Source organism: Cryptotermes secundus, unplaced genomic scaffold (assembly GCF_002891405.2).
Source record: "Cryptotermes secundus unplaced genomic scaffold, Csec_1.0 scaffold133, whole genome shotgun sequence".
NCBI lineage: Eukaryota > Metazoa > Arthropoda > Insecta > Blattodea > Kalotermitidae > Cryptotermes > Cryptotermes secundus.
The window spans coordinates 2,047,117-2,064,608 of NW_019718024.1; the positions used below are offsets into that span (position 1 = coordinate 2,047,117).

A 17,492-nucleotide genomic window follows, 5' to 3' on the forward strand; every position below is an offset into this window, starting at 1 on the left:
GTAGATTCACATAATCGGCGTAGACCAACACCTGGTGTGTCCCGTTTAATTTCAGTCCCACCTGGTTTTCCTGGACCTTCCTAATGGCATATTCTGAAGCAAAGTTAAAAAGGAGTGGCGATAAAGCATCTCCTTGTTTTAGACCATTCTGGACAGGAAATTTATCAAACAACTGTTTACCAACACGGACTTTACTATACGTTTCGTTTAAACACAATTTAATCAACCCAACTCTATTAGAATACTGTACGATACTTCCCTCCTAACTGAATCATAGGCTTTCTTGAAGTGTATGAATAGCTGATGTACGCTCGCCACCCCACACGATCCAAAATGAGCTTCAACCACCTCCATTCCTCACAGCCTACCCCTCAGAGATCCACCTTAATGTTATCCTCCCGTCTCACAAGTGCTCATGTCCTATGAGGTTTCTCCACCACAAAATTCTGCGTGAATTCCCTGACTCCACATCCCAGCTACGTGCCCAGCCGATAGCATCGTTCCATATTTCAGGAGGCCTGTATATAACAGTGTTCCTCCTATACTGTTCATTTATTTCACAGTTCTCAGGTTCATATATTTTACAGACAGCTTCGAAATGTCCCAAACACAACTTCCTTCTTTTCTCCACAAAAGAAACTCATACAACTGAAAATTTTCCTAAATACCATGCACCAATACGGGTATACGGTATATTTGGCCTACAGCTTACGGTAACATCAGCAGTAAATCAGGGCTGCTCGTTATTCATTTATTTATAAGCTTTTTATTTAACTCTGGCTGGCTTATGAAGTGTCTTGCCTTTTGGTTACGTATAGGCCTACGCCAAAACCCAAAAAGTCAGAGGCTTTGTTACCAAATGTAAACACGAAAGATTCTATGAGTGATGATAACACTGAAAAAAATGTACTTACTTTTTACGGCAATTGTGTTCAACCATAAAAAAATTCACTAAGAACACTTAAGCCCCGAATGCATTATGGATCCAGTACCATTTGGGCTTTATGTACATTGAAGGCACACTATCTTTCTGTCTTCACATTCACCGCATTGAAAATGCGCATTATATTATGCAATGCCACAATTAATGACAAAATATACAGGGCAATTCTGTTTTGAAAACTGTACGAAAAATAATTAACAACGAAAGGGTTCTGTCTTCTGGGATATAACACAGAGTGCTCCAATAAGAGTCAACCAGCATTTGGAGGGACATTATCTCGTCAAACTTCACGATCGAAGAATAAATTAAATAAGAAGCCAGGCTAAGGCAAGCACCAAGAAGCAGGCGACATGCTCCTACAAAACGTCCCTAGACTTCAACCGGACAACGTTGAAATATATCCCAAAAGACAGAAAGAACTCTTCATAGTCACAGCTGAGACTATTAAATCCAACCTATTTAACAATATTACACTCAGTCAACGGTTTGACTACAATCCACAGTGGATAAGGTAAAAAAACTGCGTAATTCATACATTTAGTATGCATTCCACAATGCATTAGTGAAACTCTTAATTATTTCCTGTTCATTTCATGTCAGAACAGATTTCTTGGTCTGAACCTTCGAAATAATTACATTTGGAAGAGTATTAGCTTCTTGGATGTGATGCCGTGTAGTTTGGTACACTTCCATCAGATTACATGGTGTTACTACCTACAAGCCTGTATTCTTTACAATAGCCACCAACGTGACAAACTCAAATTTAACATTAAATACAGAATTGAATTCTCCTATTCTGGCACAGCGAGCACCGAAGAACACTTGCCCTACAATCACTGCAAAACAAACCGCGGAAATGTTGACATGTTGTGTGATAAATAAGTAAAAGGCGCTATTTCCCAGTTCTCGACATTCACCGCGAAACCAGCTGAATCCTTGACGGGCACTGTGCAGGGAATCGCTGGGAAAACTGCCGGCGTCAGGCCCCGGGAACCAAAGTTTTACACCACCCGAGCACAACCAGCTCCTTTAAAGAAGCTAAGCGGGTATTTTCATCAAAACAGATTCAGTTTCACGGCCTAAAATGTGCGTAAGTTTCATACATGCTAAGGTTCACATAGAGAGTCCACAGCCAGTGTAGGCCTACTAGACTGAATATATCTATATAATTATACGACACACCCCCCTACCCCTTCTTCAAACAAAGATGGCCGCCTCCACAGTGAAATACACATGCCATTAAGACCTGAAAATAAATGCGCTCTTAATGAATTTACATAATATTAAAGATTAAGCTGTTATTCCCTTAACGAAATGCATCAAATATACTTTAAAAACGGTGTTACAAAAGTGTAACATTCCACCACATCAAATGACCCAGTGATCTAGGATGAAATAAAATATACCTCTGGTAGGGGAACATTGCTGACACCTGTCATCACACCGTCCTTTTTCGGGACACACTCCAAACAAAGAACACAAACATTTTCATTATGTTCGCTTGAATCCTACCGTTTTTTCGTTGCGGTTTCGCCTGTTTTCTTCTGCCCCTCGTTGTTGGAATATCAGCAGCTGTAGATGATGCCATGATGACACTGATGATAATGTTAATGATGCTCTTGGTTCCTCTTCGTCACAATAACCCATCAAGTATCACCGCACATCAATTGCTATCACTCATCGATGATTATTTTTTGATCTTCACGGACACAGAATGAGTTTAAAGACTGGAAAATACTCTTTAATTTCTTCCTTGCTAGCACCGGTTTGTGAACGACGTGTATAAAATCAGAAACGTGCCTCAAAACGACAATACGTAAAAATAAATCACTGTTATTCTGTAAAGGGTGAATGCACTACCTCTTCTAATATGAAAGCAAAAGTGACGGTTCAATTTGTATAGCTCCTTTATGCTGAAGCACCAAGACACACAAAACATCACTTCTGACAATCTCTATTAATTACAAGACTTAGGCAATGAACAACGGACGACTTACAAAAGTTGTAATGTTATTAAAAGGCCACGACACCAAAAAAAAATCTTCTTTCAAACTTCACATCAACATAGCCATACGCCACAGAAAAGCCAGCGCCAACTATGATCGCGACTGTAGAGCTTACAACGCTTACAACATTTACCCTTCTTCCTCACTACAACCAACCAGACATTTCGTGTTTGTTACCTCAACTCACCGCCCGCTTGATGTTCTTGCTTGTCCGCCTACCCGCCTATCTCTCTCTCTCCCATTGGTCCGGCCCCTGAAGCTTGCTTATTGGCCGCTTGTATTTCACCTACAGATTCAGTTCACTCCTCCGTCCGCCTTCATCACAACTAGGCGCCTGTAAAGACACGCACGTAACATTTGCCGAAGAACCACATACACAATGCGATGAAATGGTGAAAACCATAATAATCACGACAACGAGACAGTTAATTTAGGAACTTATATAAATCTATTGTGATGATGGGCGATTACGAAGATATCGAGAGGAAAATGGATTGAGTGCAAAGGCATTAAGAATAAGAAAGGTCGTATGGGGAAAATGTGGACAAAAGAGGGAAGGGACCGTCGGACCCGACGAACTGTGCGCGAGAAAAGAAAGATGCAGGGGAAATGTGGGGACTGCAGGGAGGTGAACAAGGGAGACAGAGAAACCATAAACTGCACAGAGCTGCCGCCAGAGGGCAGCAGCTATAAGGCGACATCTCTGTCTCGTCTACAAGGGAAACTAGCAGGGTCCAGTTCTAATGTTCTTGCACAGGAATATTAAGTAAGAATTTTCAATCCTAATGGGAACACAGACAGAGTCTGCTTTAAATATACTGTCAGGAATAAATTAACCCCAAGGAGTGTTCGTGCCTCAAGTTCGAACCGCGTTCACAAAGAGCCTACTACTGGACAGAAGATCGATCAGAAAAAAATGTGCCAGTGCAAGTTGTTTTCTTCTCAAACTTGATCAGGTTCGTACATGTGTAGGCCTGCAACGGAATACACCATTCTCACGAATCATTCGTTTGTCCTGAGATGTTCTTTGTTCACCGCTGTTTTTGCGCAGGAATTCTCGTACTTTTGAGTGACGTTACTTGTGTCGACTTTCTCAGTATGTAAATTCTCATATCACACCTGCACCAAAAGTGAACATACACACCACGGGCCTACCAAACTGTGCTATTTTTTTTCCTTGGCACTACAGCCCCAGTGGGCCTTGGCCTACCTCCATGAACTTCACCGTTCACTTCGTTCACTTTCTAGATCTTACACATTCGGTAGGACTCCTTGGGAGGGTGATCAGCTCGCCGCAAGGCCTCTACCTGTACACAAACACAGAAAATCGCAAACACACAAACTAAACATCCATGCCCTGAGTGGGATTCGAACCCACGATCCCGGTTTCCAAGCGAGCGAAGACAGTACATGCCTTAGACCGCTCGGCTACTGTGACCGGCCATCTGTGCGTTTAGTCCATATATTTTTTTACTTTGTCTTTTCAGTCCAGCCAATATTCATAGTAAAAATAAAGATGTAATTAACCCAAGTAGCATGAATTAGAATTAAAGTAAAGTAAAAGTAAAGCTATCCCTGTACCAGGCAGTGAAGGCCCATAGGGTTGTGAGACGTTGAGGGTCCCACATTTTCTAGACAATCGGCTCAAAGATGGCGGTAAGGTTGTCAGCCTCACGCGCCGGCCGCGTTTTACTCCCCCGGAAAATTATTTAATTAATTCCTGGTACTCATTTATGTTAGAGGCTGAGTCGACCCCAGGGCCATAGTGAGGCTGGAAGGATTAGGTCAACTGAAGAAAATCCAGTCACCCCAGCGGGACTTGAACCCGCGACCTTCCGACTTGTAGCATAGCCCCTCAACCAAATACGCCACCGCTACCGGCTGGACGTGAGGAGCCGGGATAGGACTGGTTGTGGGCTGGACGTGAGGAGCCGGGATAGCGCAGTCAGCATAGCAACTGGCTGTGGGCTGGACGTGAGGAGCCCGGATAGCGCAGTCAGTAAAGCGACTGACTACGGCCTGGATGTGAGGAGCCGGGATAGCGCAGTCAGTATAGCGACTGGCTACGGACTGGACGTGAGGAACCGGGATAGCTCAGTCAGTACAGCGACTGGCTGTGGGCTGGACCTGAGGAGCCGGGATAGCGCAGTCAGTATAGCGACCGGCTACGGGCTGGATGTGAGGAGCCGGGATAGCTCAGTCAGAATAGGGACTGGCTGCAGGCTGGACGACCGAGGCGTCGGAGTTCGAGTCCCAGTAGGGTCAGAATTTTCTCTTCTCCATATCGTCCAGACCGGCTCTGGGGCCAACCCAGCCTCCTATCCAATGGGTACCGGGGTAAAGCGGCAATGGCTTAAAGCTGGCCACTCACCTCTAGTTAGTGCCGAGGTCAAAAAAGTGTGGCTCTATATATCCACTCCCCCATACACCTTCATGGCGTAGTGCTTAATTAGTTAAGCACAGGGACAACTTTACCTTACCTTCTTTACTTCTTCGGTTTGGCGGTTACTGTTGTAAACTTTGTCCTTCAAACAACCTCAGAAGAAAATATCACAAGGATTAAGGTCGGGTGAATGTGCCTGCGAAATACCAGTGCTGATATTGCTGTCCCCGAATGGATCATACAAAGCCTGCATAGACATACATGCAGTGTGGGCAGTAGCTTAGTCTTGCTGAAGCCAGCCATAGAGTGTTTCTTCTTATGTTAACTCTTGAAAGAATTGTCTGAGAATGACCTGTACACATCTATCAAAATCAGTTTTTTCATTAAAAAAAAAAAACAAGTCCAATAATCCTTCCTGCACTCAGAGAACACCGAACACCAACTTTCACTGGATGAAGCCTGACTTCATGGGTTAAATGTGGATTCTGTGAATTCCAGTAGCGACTATTTTGCGTATTTATGTATCCCTGCAAGTAGAACCACGCTTCATCAGAAAAGAACGACAATTGCTGATCGATCTCACCTTCGGTGACAGACTGCAGAAACCGACTGCAGACATGAACACTGCTGGCAGAATCACGTGGCTGCAAGGCACGGATTGCCGCTATTCTATAGGGTCTTAGCTTCACCACTTGTGTTGCCGTTCTTGCACTGGACTTTGACACTCCAGTCTTCTGAGCTAGACTTTTCGGAGATTTTCTAGGCGTATGTTCAAGTCTCGTCCCTTTGTCATCTAACTTCTCCTTAATAAGCACTCGACGATCATGTTTTTGTGTCTTGTGTATTAATAGTCCCGTTGTTCTAAATTTATTCAGAAATTATGAATTGTCTCTCTGCTGGGAATTCTTTCATTACGAAATTTACGTCGAAATATTCGCCCACACTTTCTAACAGATCCGTATTTCGCATAGGTATCATACGGAAATACACGTTGCTCTGTGGTATATCGCACAATGACGCAACTGAGAAATAACGGCTAATGGAGCTGATAACTGCCGCCCACTGCTTACAAATCATAAACAAATTCTCATGAATGAACCGCACTGTTTTTCGTGAAATATACTGCCGTCAAGCGGTCCACAAAATTAATAATTTCCTTTCATTTCAAACGTTATCGGTCATCACGCATACTGATTCGTGGGCAAAATTCGTATGCTCCTCGCATCTGGCGGTGCACCGGTCGTCGTGAAGCGAAGAGTCGTAAACCGGTCAACAAAAATAAGAACCTCCCTGTATTAGAGATTTTAATCCCAAATGTAATTTTTAGTTAAAACTCTCAATTCTTTCCTTTAATTTGTACTGCTTTACACAACCCGTTTCGGCGTACACGGCCATCATCAAGAGCGCTGAATTTGGTGTGGTCAAACTGCTGCAATTTCTGCAGTCATAGCGCTTTTTATGATTCAGTTCTGAATTCTGAAGTGTAGTCTTCCTTTATACGCAGTGCGTGTTTGGCGATTCCTGTCTAGAAAACCGAAATTAACGGCCGTGGGGATTGTTTGATAAAATAACGGGATGTCTGGTCACTCAGAAGCAGATGACCGCCTACACGAACAGGCCCGTCAGTATCAAAGTACGGTTTCAAGGCACACTAGCTTATGAATACATATACATGTAAACTTGTGACTGAATGTTTCACACCCTATTCCTTTGACAATTGTAATCCATGCACAAAGAAGCTCTGACATTAGTTCCTCGGTTTGCAACAGAAGCAATTCTCACGAAAGTGACAGTATGCAGTAACTCTGAACTGAGTACTGGCTGAGAAGTGTTATTTCAGGATGTAAAATTGAGGCTCATCTGAAGTTAAATTAACTGTGCATTTTCTTTTCTCGCAAAATTCTTCCATCAAAATATTTTCGTGTTTTAGGTTCTCCCACTGGTTGAAATCATTAAATAGCCATGACGACTATTCCACGATAATGGTGAATGAATAAACGAATCCGTAGATAAGCCTCTGGAAATCATATCAGCATGATTTTTGTCAGATCTTACATGATGAAGTCTTGAATTTTTGTTGTGTGCTGGCAACAAATGTATTTCAATGTGCAGTTGGCGAACTCACGTCAGTCAAGCATGGACTCTGCTGAGTTCGTCCAGTAGTCAGCTTCATCAGTGCTGAGTCCAAGAGCAACTAGAACCAGCTATGCTAATTGAATAATAATAACAGTCTCGCATAGCTCATAAAGACACAGTGTTTTATTTCGTGTTGTTTTCAGTGGCGATACTTTTCATTTCACTCCAATCAGTTGGGTGCTTGTCTTGTGCTTTGAGTTAGTTACTCCTATGGACAAAGTGGCGCTGGGGCAGGTTTTCTCCGGGTACTTCGGTTTCCCCTGCCAATCTTCATTCCACCAATTGCTCCACAATCACCCTTACCTATCATCTGGGGCTGGTACCATAGGACAGAAGTGGCCCCAGTACAAGGGATTTAATCCCACCCCACTATCAATAAAAAAAATAGTTATTCCTAAGTGCCATATTCAGATTTGGAACAGTCATGAGAGAGGTGAAATTGAATCTTTATTCTATGTTTCCCTCAAATTATTTCCTTCTGCATTTATAATTGATTTATACTCCTCAGTGACTTACGAAATTGTCTCAATTTTTGGGACAAGTCGAATGGCAAATCTTCATCCCAGTCATCCTTTATTTGTCACTGTCTTTGTGCTTTATAAATTTTTCTCTGAGTAGTTCGGCCTACAAGACCCAATGGTTGGAAAATTTTAGCGATTTCGGTGAGCATTTCACCTATAGTGACGATGCTTGAAAATACATTTATGAATACAGAGAAATACCCTTTACAGGATTCCACAATACGAGCAGTCCTAGCTTTTATTGCATCTCTATCGGATAGATGTTATGTTCTCAGGCTTGATTTGTGTTGTTATTTGCTCGTTCTTTCAGCACTATTTCTCCAGCGGAGAGTAAGCTTGTTCTGATTTACCTCCGCCTGTTAGCGGCCTCCGTAGTCTAGTGGTAACGTTCCCACCTCATGACTCGTGGTACGCGGGTTCAAACCCGGCGGATGTCGTGGAATTTTTAAGGGTGGAAAAATTCGGGGAACAAGTCCTCCGGGAGGGACTTTAAGCCGTGGGTCCCGTGTCGTAGCTTTACGGCACGTAAAATAACCTCATATCTCCAAAGGAGGTCACTGAGCCAAATTCAAGGTCATTTCCCCCCCAAACAGTAGTCTCTAACGCCTCTGATAGATGGGGAAGCATTATAGATACCGCCAAGCCAGTAGAGGCCGAACTCGTTGGCTGGGTCGGGACTGATGGTACGCACCAATATCGGTTGGGTATAGAGACTGGTAGAATATCATAGAGGGAAGCACAATGGACCAATACTGGTCTAAGTGCATGGGAAAACCCACCATCTCCAATAACTAACTACCTGCGCCTGTAAGTAGACATATTACATAAATATCCGTGGTCATATCGCGATAGGCTAATGAATAGCTACTATTCTCATCAATACGAGTACCTATGTACTTCAGCGCCTTAGACGCCAAGAAAAATGCCGATGCTACACTTCGTGGTGCTATTTGGATCAGTCATTTTATGACCACTATGGGACTGCAGCTAGATACATGAATGTGGGCTGTGGGCAATGTTTGAGGGATCTTCAGCAACACTAGACATTCCAGATGTCTTTTTCGTCCTACATAATAACACTTCACTTACTTACTTACTTAGCGGCCTCCGTAGTCTAGAGGTAACGTTCCCACCTCATGACTCGTGGTACGCGGGTTCAAACACCCGGCGGAGGTCGTCGAATTTTTAAGGGCGGAAAAATTCAGGGAACAAGTCCTCCGGGAGGGACTTTAAGCTGTGTGTCCCGTGTCGTAACTTTAGGGCACGTAAAAGAACCTCATATCCCCAAAGGGGATCACTGAGCCAAATTCCAGGACGTTTCCCGCCCAACAATAGCCTCTAAGGCCTCTGATAGATGGGGGAAGCATTATAGACACCGCTAAGCAAGTGGCCGAACTCGCTTGCTCGGCGGGACTGATGGTACGCACCATTTATCGGTAGGGTAAAGAGACTGGTAGAGTATCATAGAGGGAAGCACAATAGATCAAACTGGTCGCGGTGCATGGGGAAACCCACCCTCTCTAAATAACTAACTACTTACTTACTTACTCATGGAGCTGAGTCCTTCTGGAGGAGCTGCCAATTCTGCAGCTACTCAAGAATTTCCCAGCATTTTATGGAACCCGAAGGTTCATTAGGGTGTTCACAAGAGCCCTCCACTGGTCCCTATCCTGAGCCAGATCTATCCAATCCATACCATCCCATCGTATCTCTCTAAGATCCATTCTAATATTGTCCACCCACCTATGCCTTGATCTTCTCTGTGGTCTCTTTCCTTCTGGCTTTCCCACCAATATCCCATACACATTCCTCGTCTCCCCCATTTGTGCTACATGACCTAATAATAACATTTCACTATCCAACTAATTTATGCTTGTGTTTCCCTTCATAAAAATGTCATTGTTTGGTTAACTTTCCCTAATGAAATTAGAATGACATCCATCCTCCTGCAGTGCACAATATTTACTTGACTGCTCTTATTTAATGTCCGCTAAGCGGCCTCCGTAATCTAGAGGTAACGTTCCCACCTCATGACTCGTGGTACGCGGGTTCAAATACCCGGCGGAGGTCGTCGAATTTTTAAGGGCGGAAAAATTCAGGGAACAAGTCCTCCGGGAGGGACTTTAAGCTGTGTGTTTCCCGCCCAACAACAGTCTCTAAGGCCTCTGATAGATGGGGGAAGCATTATAGACACCGCTAAGCAAGTGGCCGAACTCGCTTGCTCGACGGGACAGATGGTACGCACCATTTATCGGTAGGGTAAAGAGACTGGTAGAATATCATAGAGGGAAGCACAATAGATCAAACTGGTCGCGGTGCATGGGGAAACTCACCCTCTCTAAATAACTAACTAACTAACGTCCGCTAATGAGGTTGACAGCAGCATAAGTCACAGCGTTTCAAGTGTGTGTTAGGGTGAATAACTTGGAGTCTCGATCTTCTCTGTCAATTTCTCTGTTACTTCGTTAATCTGCAAATGCAACAACCTGTTATGTTTCTCTTGTACTTCTGTTAATGAGGATGTTTACAATAACTATATCTCAGGCAATTAAAATATAATTTTGACCTACTGTTTACATCTACATGTTTCTTAATATTTAGTTATTTTAAATTGTTCACATTAGAAAAGCCAATGTTCAGATTCACACATTTGATGAGTGAATAACAAAAACATTTATGCTGCTTGTTATTGAATATAAATATATCAGTGACATTGCTTCTTGTGTGACTGCCACAATATTTGATTTGCCTGTTTCAGGTGTCTGTCATAATTTCTAATATCGTACATCTAGATTGTAACAACTGACTTACATCAGAGAAGTTGGGTAATTTGTCTGATGCTGATTTTATTTCCAGAAATGCAGAGAAGTGGAGTTGTTAAGATATCAAATATACCAGGGCAGTGTTCCCGGAAAATGTGTGCTGGCCGAGAGCTTGATGTATCTCACAGTTATGTTCAATAACCCTCTTATGGCTGCAGCCAATTCTTCCATTAACCTATTTATCTATGATGCCACAGCCCTTTGTTGGGCCTTGGCTGGCTTTTCAGTTTCTTGACCTTTTACACAGTCAGTAGGACTCCCTGGACGGGGTATCAGCCGGTCACAAGGCTGCCAACTGCAAACAGGACATCACAAGCATGGAATAAATGCACAGACATCTATGCCTCAAGTGAGACTTGAACCCATGATCCCAGTGTTTAAGTGGGAGAAGAGAGTTCACGCCGTATACCGTGCAGTGACTGTGACTGGCCGCCCACTAACCTAGGTATGATTTTACAGATGGCGCGTAAATCCAAAATCGTGTAGTCAGATGTTCTCTTGAAAATCTCTCAAATCGCCCATAAGTACGTTCTTTTTTATATACCCCCTACAATATGTATATTATATTATATACCATATGTATATAATGTATAAAATAAAGGGTATGTATACAAAATATGTATAGTAATTTTATTCCTAACCACATATTTGTGAGCCATGTTTGAGACCTACATATTTTCTTCCAATAAGCCCAACACAGCCAGTTTTTCCTGCAGCTTTACAACAGATTGCTGTTTCTTTGGCTGAGCACCAGAAAAAGCAATTGGCTTGCATCTGGGGACCATATAGTATGAGAAATACTTACATCTAAATTTTTATTTTTCTATTTGTGTGCATGTATTGGTTGTGTATGAGCCCATATACAGGATGGGGCGCAGAAACTTCCTTTTTGTGAAGACACATTGTGAAGGGAGGGGAGGTAGCAGAAAAGTGGGGATAGGCTCGGCGAATGCAGCAGTCGCGGAAGTTTCTGTCTAATACCCCTCAGTAGGAAACATGAGGTGGATGAGTGAGCAGTGTGCGTTTGCTGTTGAAGCCTATTTTTTGAACAACCATTCCTACGTGGCGGTGCAGCCTGCGTTCCGTGCTCACTTCGGAATTAAGCCCAGAGGTCTGGTTCCCGACAGGAAATCGATTTTGTGGGTAGAGAACTTTAGGACAACCGGGAGTGTGGTGAAAAAATCATGAGGATGACAACGGACCGTTACGACGCCAGAAAATGTGGAGGCAGTTTGACAGTCGATTTTGAGATCTCCAAGACGCTCCGCTCGCAAACATGCAGTCGCCCTACACATATCCAATGCGCCGAATTTTTCATGAACATCTTAATTTCCATCCCTATAAGATGTTTGTTGTGCAAGAATTGTCACCACGTGATTTCCAGAACTGAATAACGGCATGCGAAAATTTTGGAAACTTTACCCCCTGATGCACTTTTTTTCTTTAGTGATGAGGCACATTTTCACCTATCCGGATATGTCAAGAAGCAGAATATGCGCTATTGCAGTGGTAACAATCCCAGAGAGCTCCATGAGAGGCCACTTCACAGTGATAAGGTGACAGTATGGTGTGCGTTGTCGAGAGTTGGAGTTATTGGCCCTTATTTTTTTGAAGAAGACAATGATGCAGTTACTGTCAATTCACAGCAGTATGAGGATATGATTAAAAACTTTTTTGAACCAGCTCTTGAAGAAATGCATCACGAAAATGTCTGGTTCCAAAAGGACGGTGCCACGGCCCACACACCCCGAGCTTCGATGACGGTTTTCAGGGCAAAGTTCCCCGGATGGCTCACCTCGTTTCAAGGTGACATCCCATGGGCAGCGCACTCACCTGATGTAACGCCCTGTAATTTTTTTATGGGGATACCTCAAGGCAGAGGTTTTTAAACATTGCCCCCCAAACCTCAGCTGAAGAATGTTATTCGGCAGGAAGTAGCCCAAATTCTGGTGGACGTGTTGGAATGTGCAGAGGGGAACTTCAGAAAACGGTTGCATCAGTGCATAGAGAACAGTGGCCACCACCTTCAAGATATTTTGTTTAAAACTACATGATTTAAAACTTTAAAGTATGTTCTTTCATTAGCTAAACATAAATTTTGTCTATCAGCAATAATTTTTCTTTTATTCGCCTTCAAAAAATGAAGTTTCTGTGCCCCACCCTGTAGTTGAATTCACCTAACTGTACATCAGTCCAGGATTTTCTGACTACATGTTAATTTTTGTACTTACATCCATAGTCATATGAAACCTGAGAAACAGACTACTCACAACAATGGATCAGCATCGCCTTACAAAACTTGTACTCACACAGCCTGAATAATGAAATTTTTGCATGGCTTCAAATGAAGTAGCTTTGTGGTTTGGTGCATGGATGTTTTTAATACACCAGATGTTGAAATAATCACATTAATTTTGTGTGAGCATCCTTTTTAAGAAGCTCCAATATTATCTAGTGTTTCTTCTGTAATGGGGGGCACACAGTAGCGTAGTTGGTTAAGGCACTATGCTACAAGCCAGAAGGACGCAGGATCGAATCCCAATGAGGTCACTGGATGTTTTTAAATTTACCTAATCCTTCCAGTCGCACTACGGCCCTGGGGTCGACTCAGCCTCTAATGGAAATTAGTACCAGGAATATTCTTGGGGGTAAAGGGTGGCCAGTGCGTAGGCCTGACAACCTTACCGCTATCTATGAGCCGATTGTCTAGAAAATGTGGGAACCTCAACATCTCACGACCCTCGGGCCTCCACGGCCTGTTACAGGGATACCTTTACTTTATTTACTTCTTCTGTAATGAAACGTTGCATTTTACTTAATTCATTTTCTAATTAGAAAGTTACTGTTTGAAATACACTACAGCTTTCGAAGGAGCTAAACACCGGGAAATTTTCTTCCAAGGCTTCTATTACATTATTTAATAGGTTCCTACCTAATACTGTGATATGACCACCTGAGACCCAGAATAATGGAGCCAAAAGAAATCGTTTGTTGTGTGGTAATGGCCACTAAACAACTTGTGACAACTGGCTTCCGTGGGAATAGATGCGAATGCAACAATAAAGGAGCTGTTGGAAATGGTGTTCTGTATTAGGTCCGACCTGATGAGAGGCAGGTGAGTGTCAGTCACCATCATGAGCAGTTGCAGCCATGAGTTTGGTGTGTGTCTGGCTACAGCATAAGCAGCAGAGGACACTGTAGCGATCTGTTATCAGGCAATAACTGGGAAGACACACCATGTGTAGTAGTGAGAAGTAAACTGTATGCACTGGTGACAGCTTTATAATTACTTCCACTTATGGTTCATATGCATTCATTAAAGGGGAGAAGAGGAATGCATAAAGGATTTTGGTGGGGAAGCCAGAAGGAAAAAAACCATTATGAAGAGTAAGACGTAACTCAATGAACGAAGTTAAAAGGGATCTTAAGATAGGCCGGATGGGGTGGTACAGATTGGGTTGATCTGGACCAGGAGAATGACAAGTGGAGGGCTTTTGTGAATAAGGTAATGAACCTTCGGATCCCATAAAATGTTGGCAAGTTCTTGAGTAGCTGCATAATTGGCGGCTTCTCAAGAAGGGCTAAGCTCCAGGACGTTAGTTAGTTAGTGTTCAATAAATCCAATTACTAATCCAAACCCCATGTCTAGTCACTAAATATGTGACAACATGTTTCAACAGTGAATTCTCTATCCACTATACTGTACCTCATCTTAAGTAATAACTATTTACAAGTAAAACTACAATATTGGAGTGGAAAATTTAAGTGGGAAGTGATTCAATGATGACTGAATAATCAACAACTATTGTTTGATGTATTTTGCGATAAATGACATACTAGACCATGCTGTATTTTATAAACTGAACATTTTTCCATTATAAGACTGTAAAATATTTAAAACATATATTCTCAATACAACGGTAGCAGCAATAAAAAAGTGCCATTGGGCTTCAGAAATTTAAAGTGTATGGATGGAACATTATCAATTCATGCACAGAACACCATTAAACAAAAATAATAAATTGTAACTTTCATTCAATGTTTAAATTGTCTTTCATCTATATGACTGTATCTTTTAATAAATTCCGAGCCCAGATGAGGGAGATCATCTTTACGAAGGACACCAGGAGGTAAGTAGTCAATAACCTTGCTTGCATGTTCTTTCAGCATGCGTAAGCGTTCTTCCTCGATCACACGTTTCCTGGAAAAAGAAACAGATATGTCATATTTAAAGTTGGTTTCCTTGTTTGTAACTCCTTTCACTGCAACTGGAAAGAAATTCATGGTGTGCAGAAACACTTCTTCCCTACATAGTGGCATACATTTTTTTGTTTGAAAAATTTATATTAAAAAGTTTTGTATAGAAGTTGGATTTCAGAGCTAACAACAGCTATGTTAACAAATTTTAAAATTCGCTTAGTGGGGGGTGGAGTCCAGCTGGGTCCACTCGGCACGGCGGTCACTGATTGGCATATTGTACCTGCCCTGGGTGATTATATGATGGAGAGTTTGGTAGAATGAAGATTGGCAGGGGAAGCTTAAGTGCTTGGAGAAAACCTGCCCCAATGCCACTTTGTCCACCACAAATCCCACTTAACCAGACACGGGATAGAACCTGGCCTGCTGTGGTGGGAAGCCAGTGACTAACCACTTGAGCTATGGTGTGGCCTTAGAGTTTTATGTTTCTCAAGGACTGAACAGAAGCATGAGTGTAGATGAACACCAATCAATTTAAAATTAATGTTGTCCTAATGTCAGGAAAAACTTCAGTTTTGCGATCAGACTTGTGAGTTACTGTAGCAACAAATTTTTGCACCTGTTTTGCTGCGCTGCATAAAAGTATGGCTACATCTATAGTACATAAATAATGAGTTAAAAATATTTTCTTCCAGGTTACTGTTTCTGTTCTCCGAGTATTGACACTACATGCATGTAGTTAGTATTTATCACAGAAGGTGAATTAATTTATAATAATTAGGAAGATTAATTTTACTTGGTCCATCACACTAGCAATTGTACATAAGGTCTTTAACCACCGTCCAGTGTGACTGATAGAAGTTGCGTATTTTAATTATTCATCCTTGACATGTTTTGGTCAAAAAGAATATCTTCAGAAGGATATTATCAANATTACAAATTATTTACAAAGCAGAGTTCAATATTTGTTTTAATATAGGACACGAACCAAATTGTTCCCAGATTAAAACAAATATTGGACACTACTTTGTAAACAGACTATTTGTAATAATTTTTAGATGTTGTAATAAATCAATGTACATCTTAGTATTAATTAAAAGATATAATATTTATATCTATGACATGGTAATAGTACGATGGGAAATCATAATGTATTAATTATCACCATGAGAAAATCATAATTTAAAATATTGTTCTATATAGGAGATAGCCCATTTCCTGAGCTTACCAAATAGTCAAATTTTCCCATGCCAAGTGGAGGCTCATGCTGTGATATGGTTCCTGCATTTGCAAGGGAAATCTGCCAGGCAGACCCACGACCAGATGACCGCTGTGCATCAGGAAGGTGTACCCATATATGACAGTGGTCAGGTGGAAGAGGCGCTTTCATTGTGGACAGACAAACCTTGAAGATAAACTCCGAAGTGGAAGACCATCTCTCGCTGAGGAACTGGGAATTGTGGCACAAGTGGAAACTTTGATCCTATCCAATAGGTGCATAACTATTGAAGCATTAGCCATGGGTCGGTTTCCAACATCATCCACGATGAGTTACACATTACAAAGGTCGCTGCAAGTTTGGTGCCACGATTGTTGACACCAGTTCAAAAATAGCAATGAATGGAAGTGGCAAAGAAACTTTTGCAGTTGTGTCAAGACAAAAAGGTGGAATTTCTCAACTGCCTGATCACGATGGATGAATGTTGGGTCTATCATTATGACCCTGAAACAAAGGAAATAAGCAAGCAGTTGAAACATGCAGACTCGCCGCCACCAAAGAAGGCCAAATCCCAGCCGTCATCAGGAAAGGTGATGTTGAGTGTGTCTTGGGGTCGGCGGGGTGTCATCATGACTGACTATGCACAAAAGGGCGTCACCATCACTGGCGAGTACTACCGGAACCTTCTGAGAAAATTATGGGAGGAAACCAAGAAAAAGTGACGCGGAATGCTGGGAAAAGGTGTGCGACTTCTTCACAACAATGCACATGCTCATGCTATGACGACGCTTGCTGCCAGTTTGGGATATGAAATTCTCCCCCATCCACCATATTCACCAGACCTGGCGCTGAGCAACTTCCTCCTCTTTCCACAGCTAAAGAAGCCACTTTGTGGTAAGCGATTCCAAGATGATGACGTCATTTCTGCAGCAGAGGATTTCCTAAAGATTCAGAATGAGACCTTGCATGATGGAGGTATCCAGCAGCTAATGCATCATTGGGGAAAATGTGTGGCCTTGCAGGGGGCATATGTAGAGAAGGACTGACGCACATACAGTTTCTTGCGCCTGTGTCTCTGTTTCTTCTGGGTGTTAATTAAAATTTTATGACTTCCCCATGTAGTTTCCATATGTGTTGATAATATTCTTCTGAAGATGGTCTTTTTGACCAAAACACGTAAATGACGAAAAATTAAAATACACAACTTTTATCAATCACACTGGACAGTGGTTAAAAATCTTATATACAATTAGGAAGATTTTTTT

General features: G+C 42.2%; 1 protein-coding gene across 5 annotated transcripts in view; it reads right to left on the bottom strand.

The window, feature by feature from the left end:
• Positions 1-14,603: 14,603 nt before the first annotated feature.
• LOC111869273 (meiosis-specific nuclear structural protein 1) overlaps positions 14,604-17,492 on the bottom strand; it is a 49,115-nt gene continuing 46,226 nt past the window's right edge. For all 5 annotated transcript variants that reach the window (XM_023862674.2, XM_023861861.2, XM_033754325.1 and 2 more), the window contains one exon: positions 14,604-15,012. In XM_023862674.2, the coding sequence (XP_023718442.1) occupies positions 14,847-15,012 (166 nt within the window). In that variant the 3' untranslated portion in view covers positions 14,604-14,846. The remainder of the gene's footprint in view (positions 15,013-17,492) is intronic.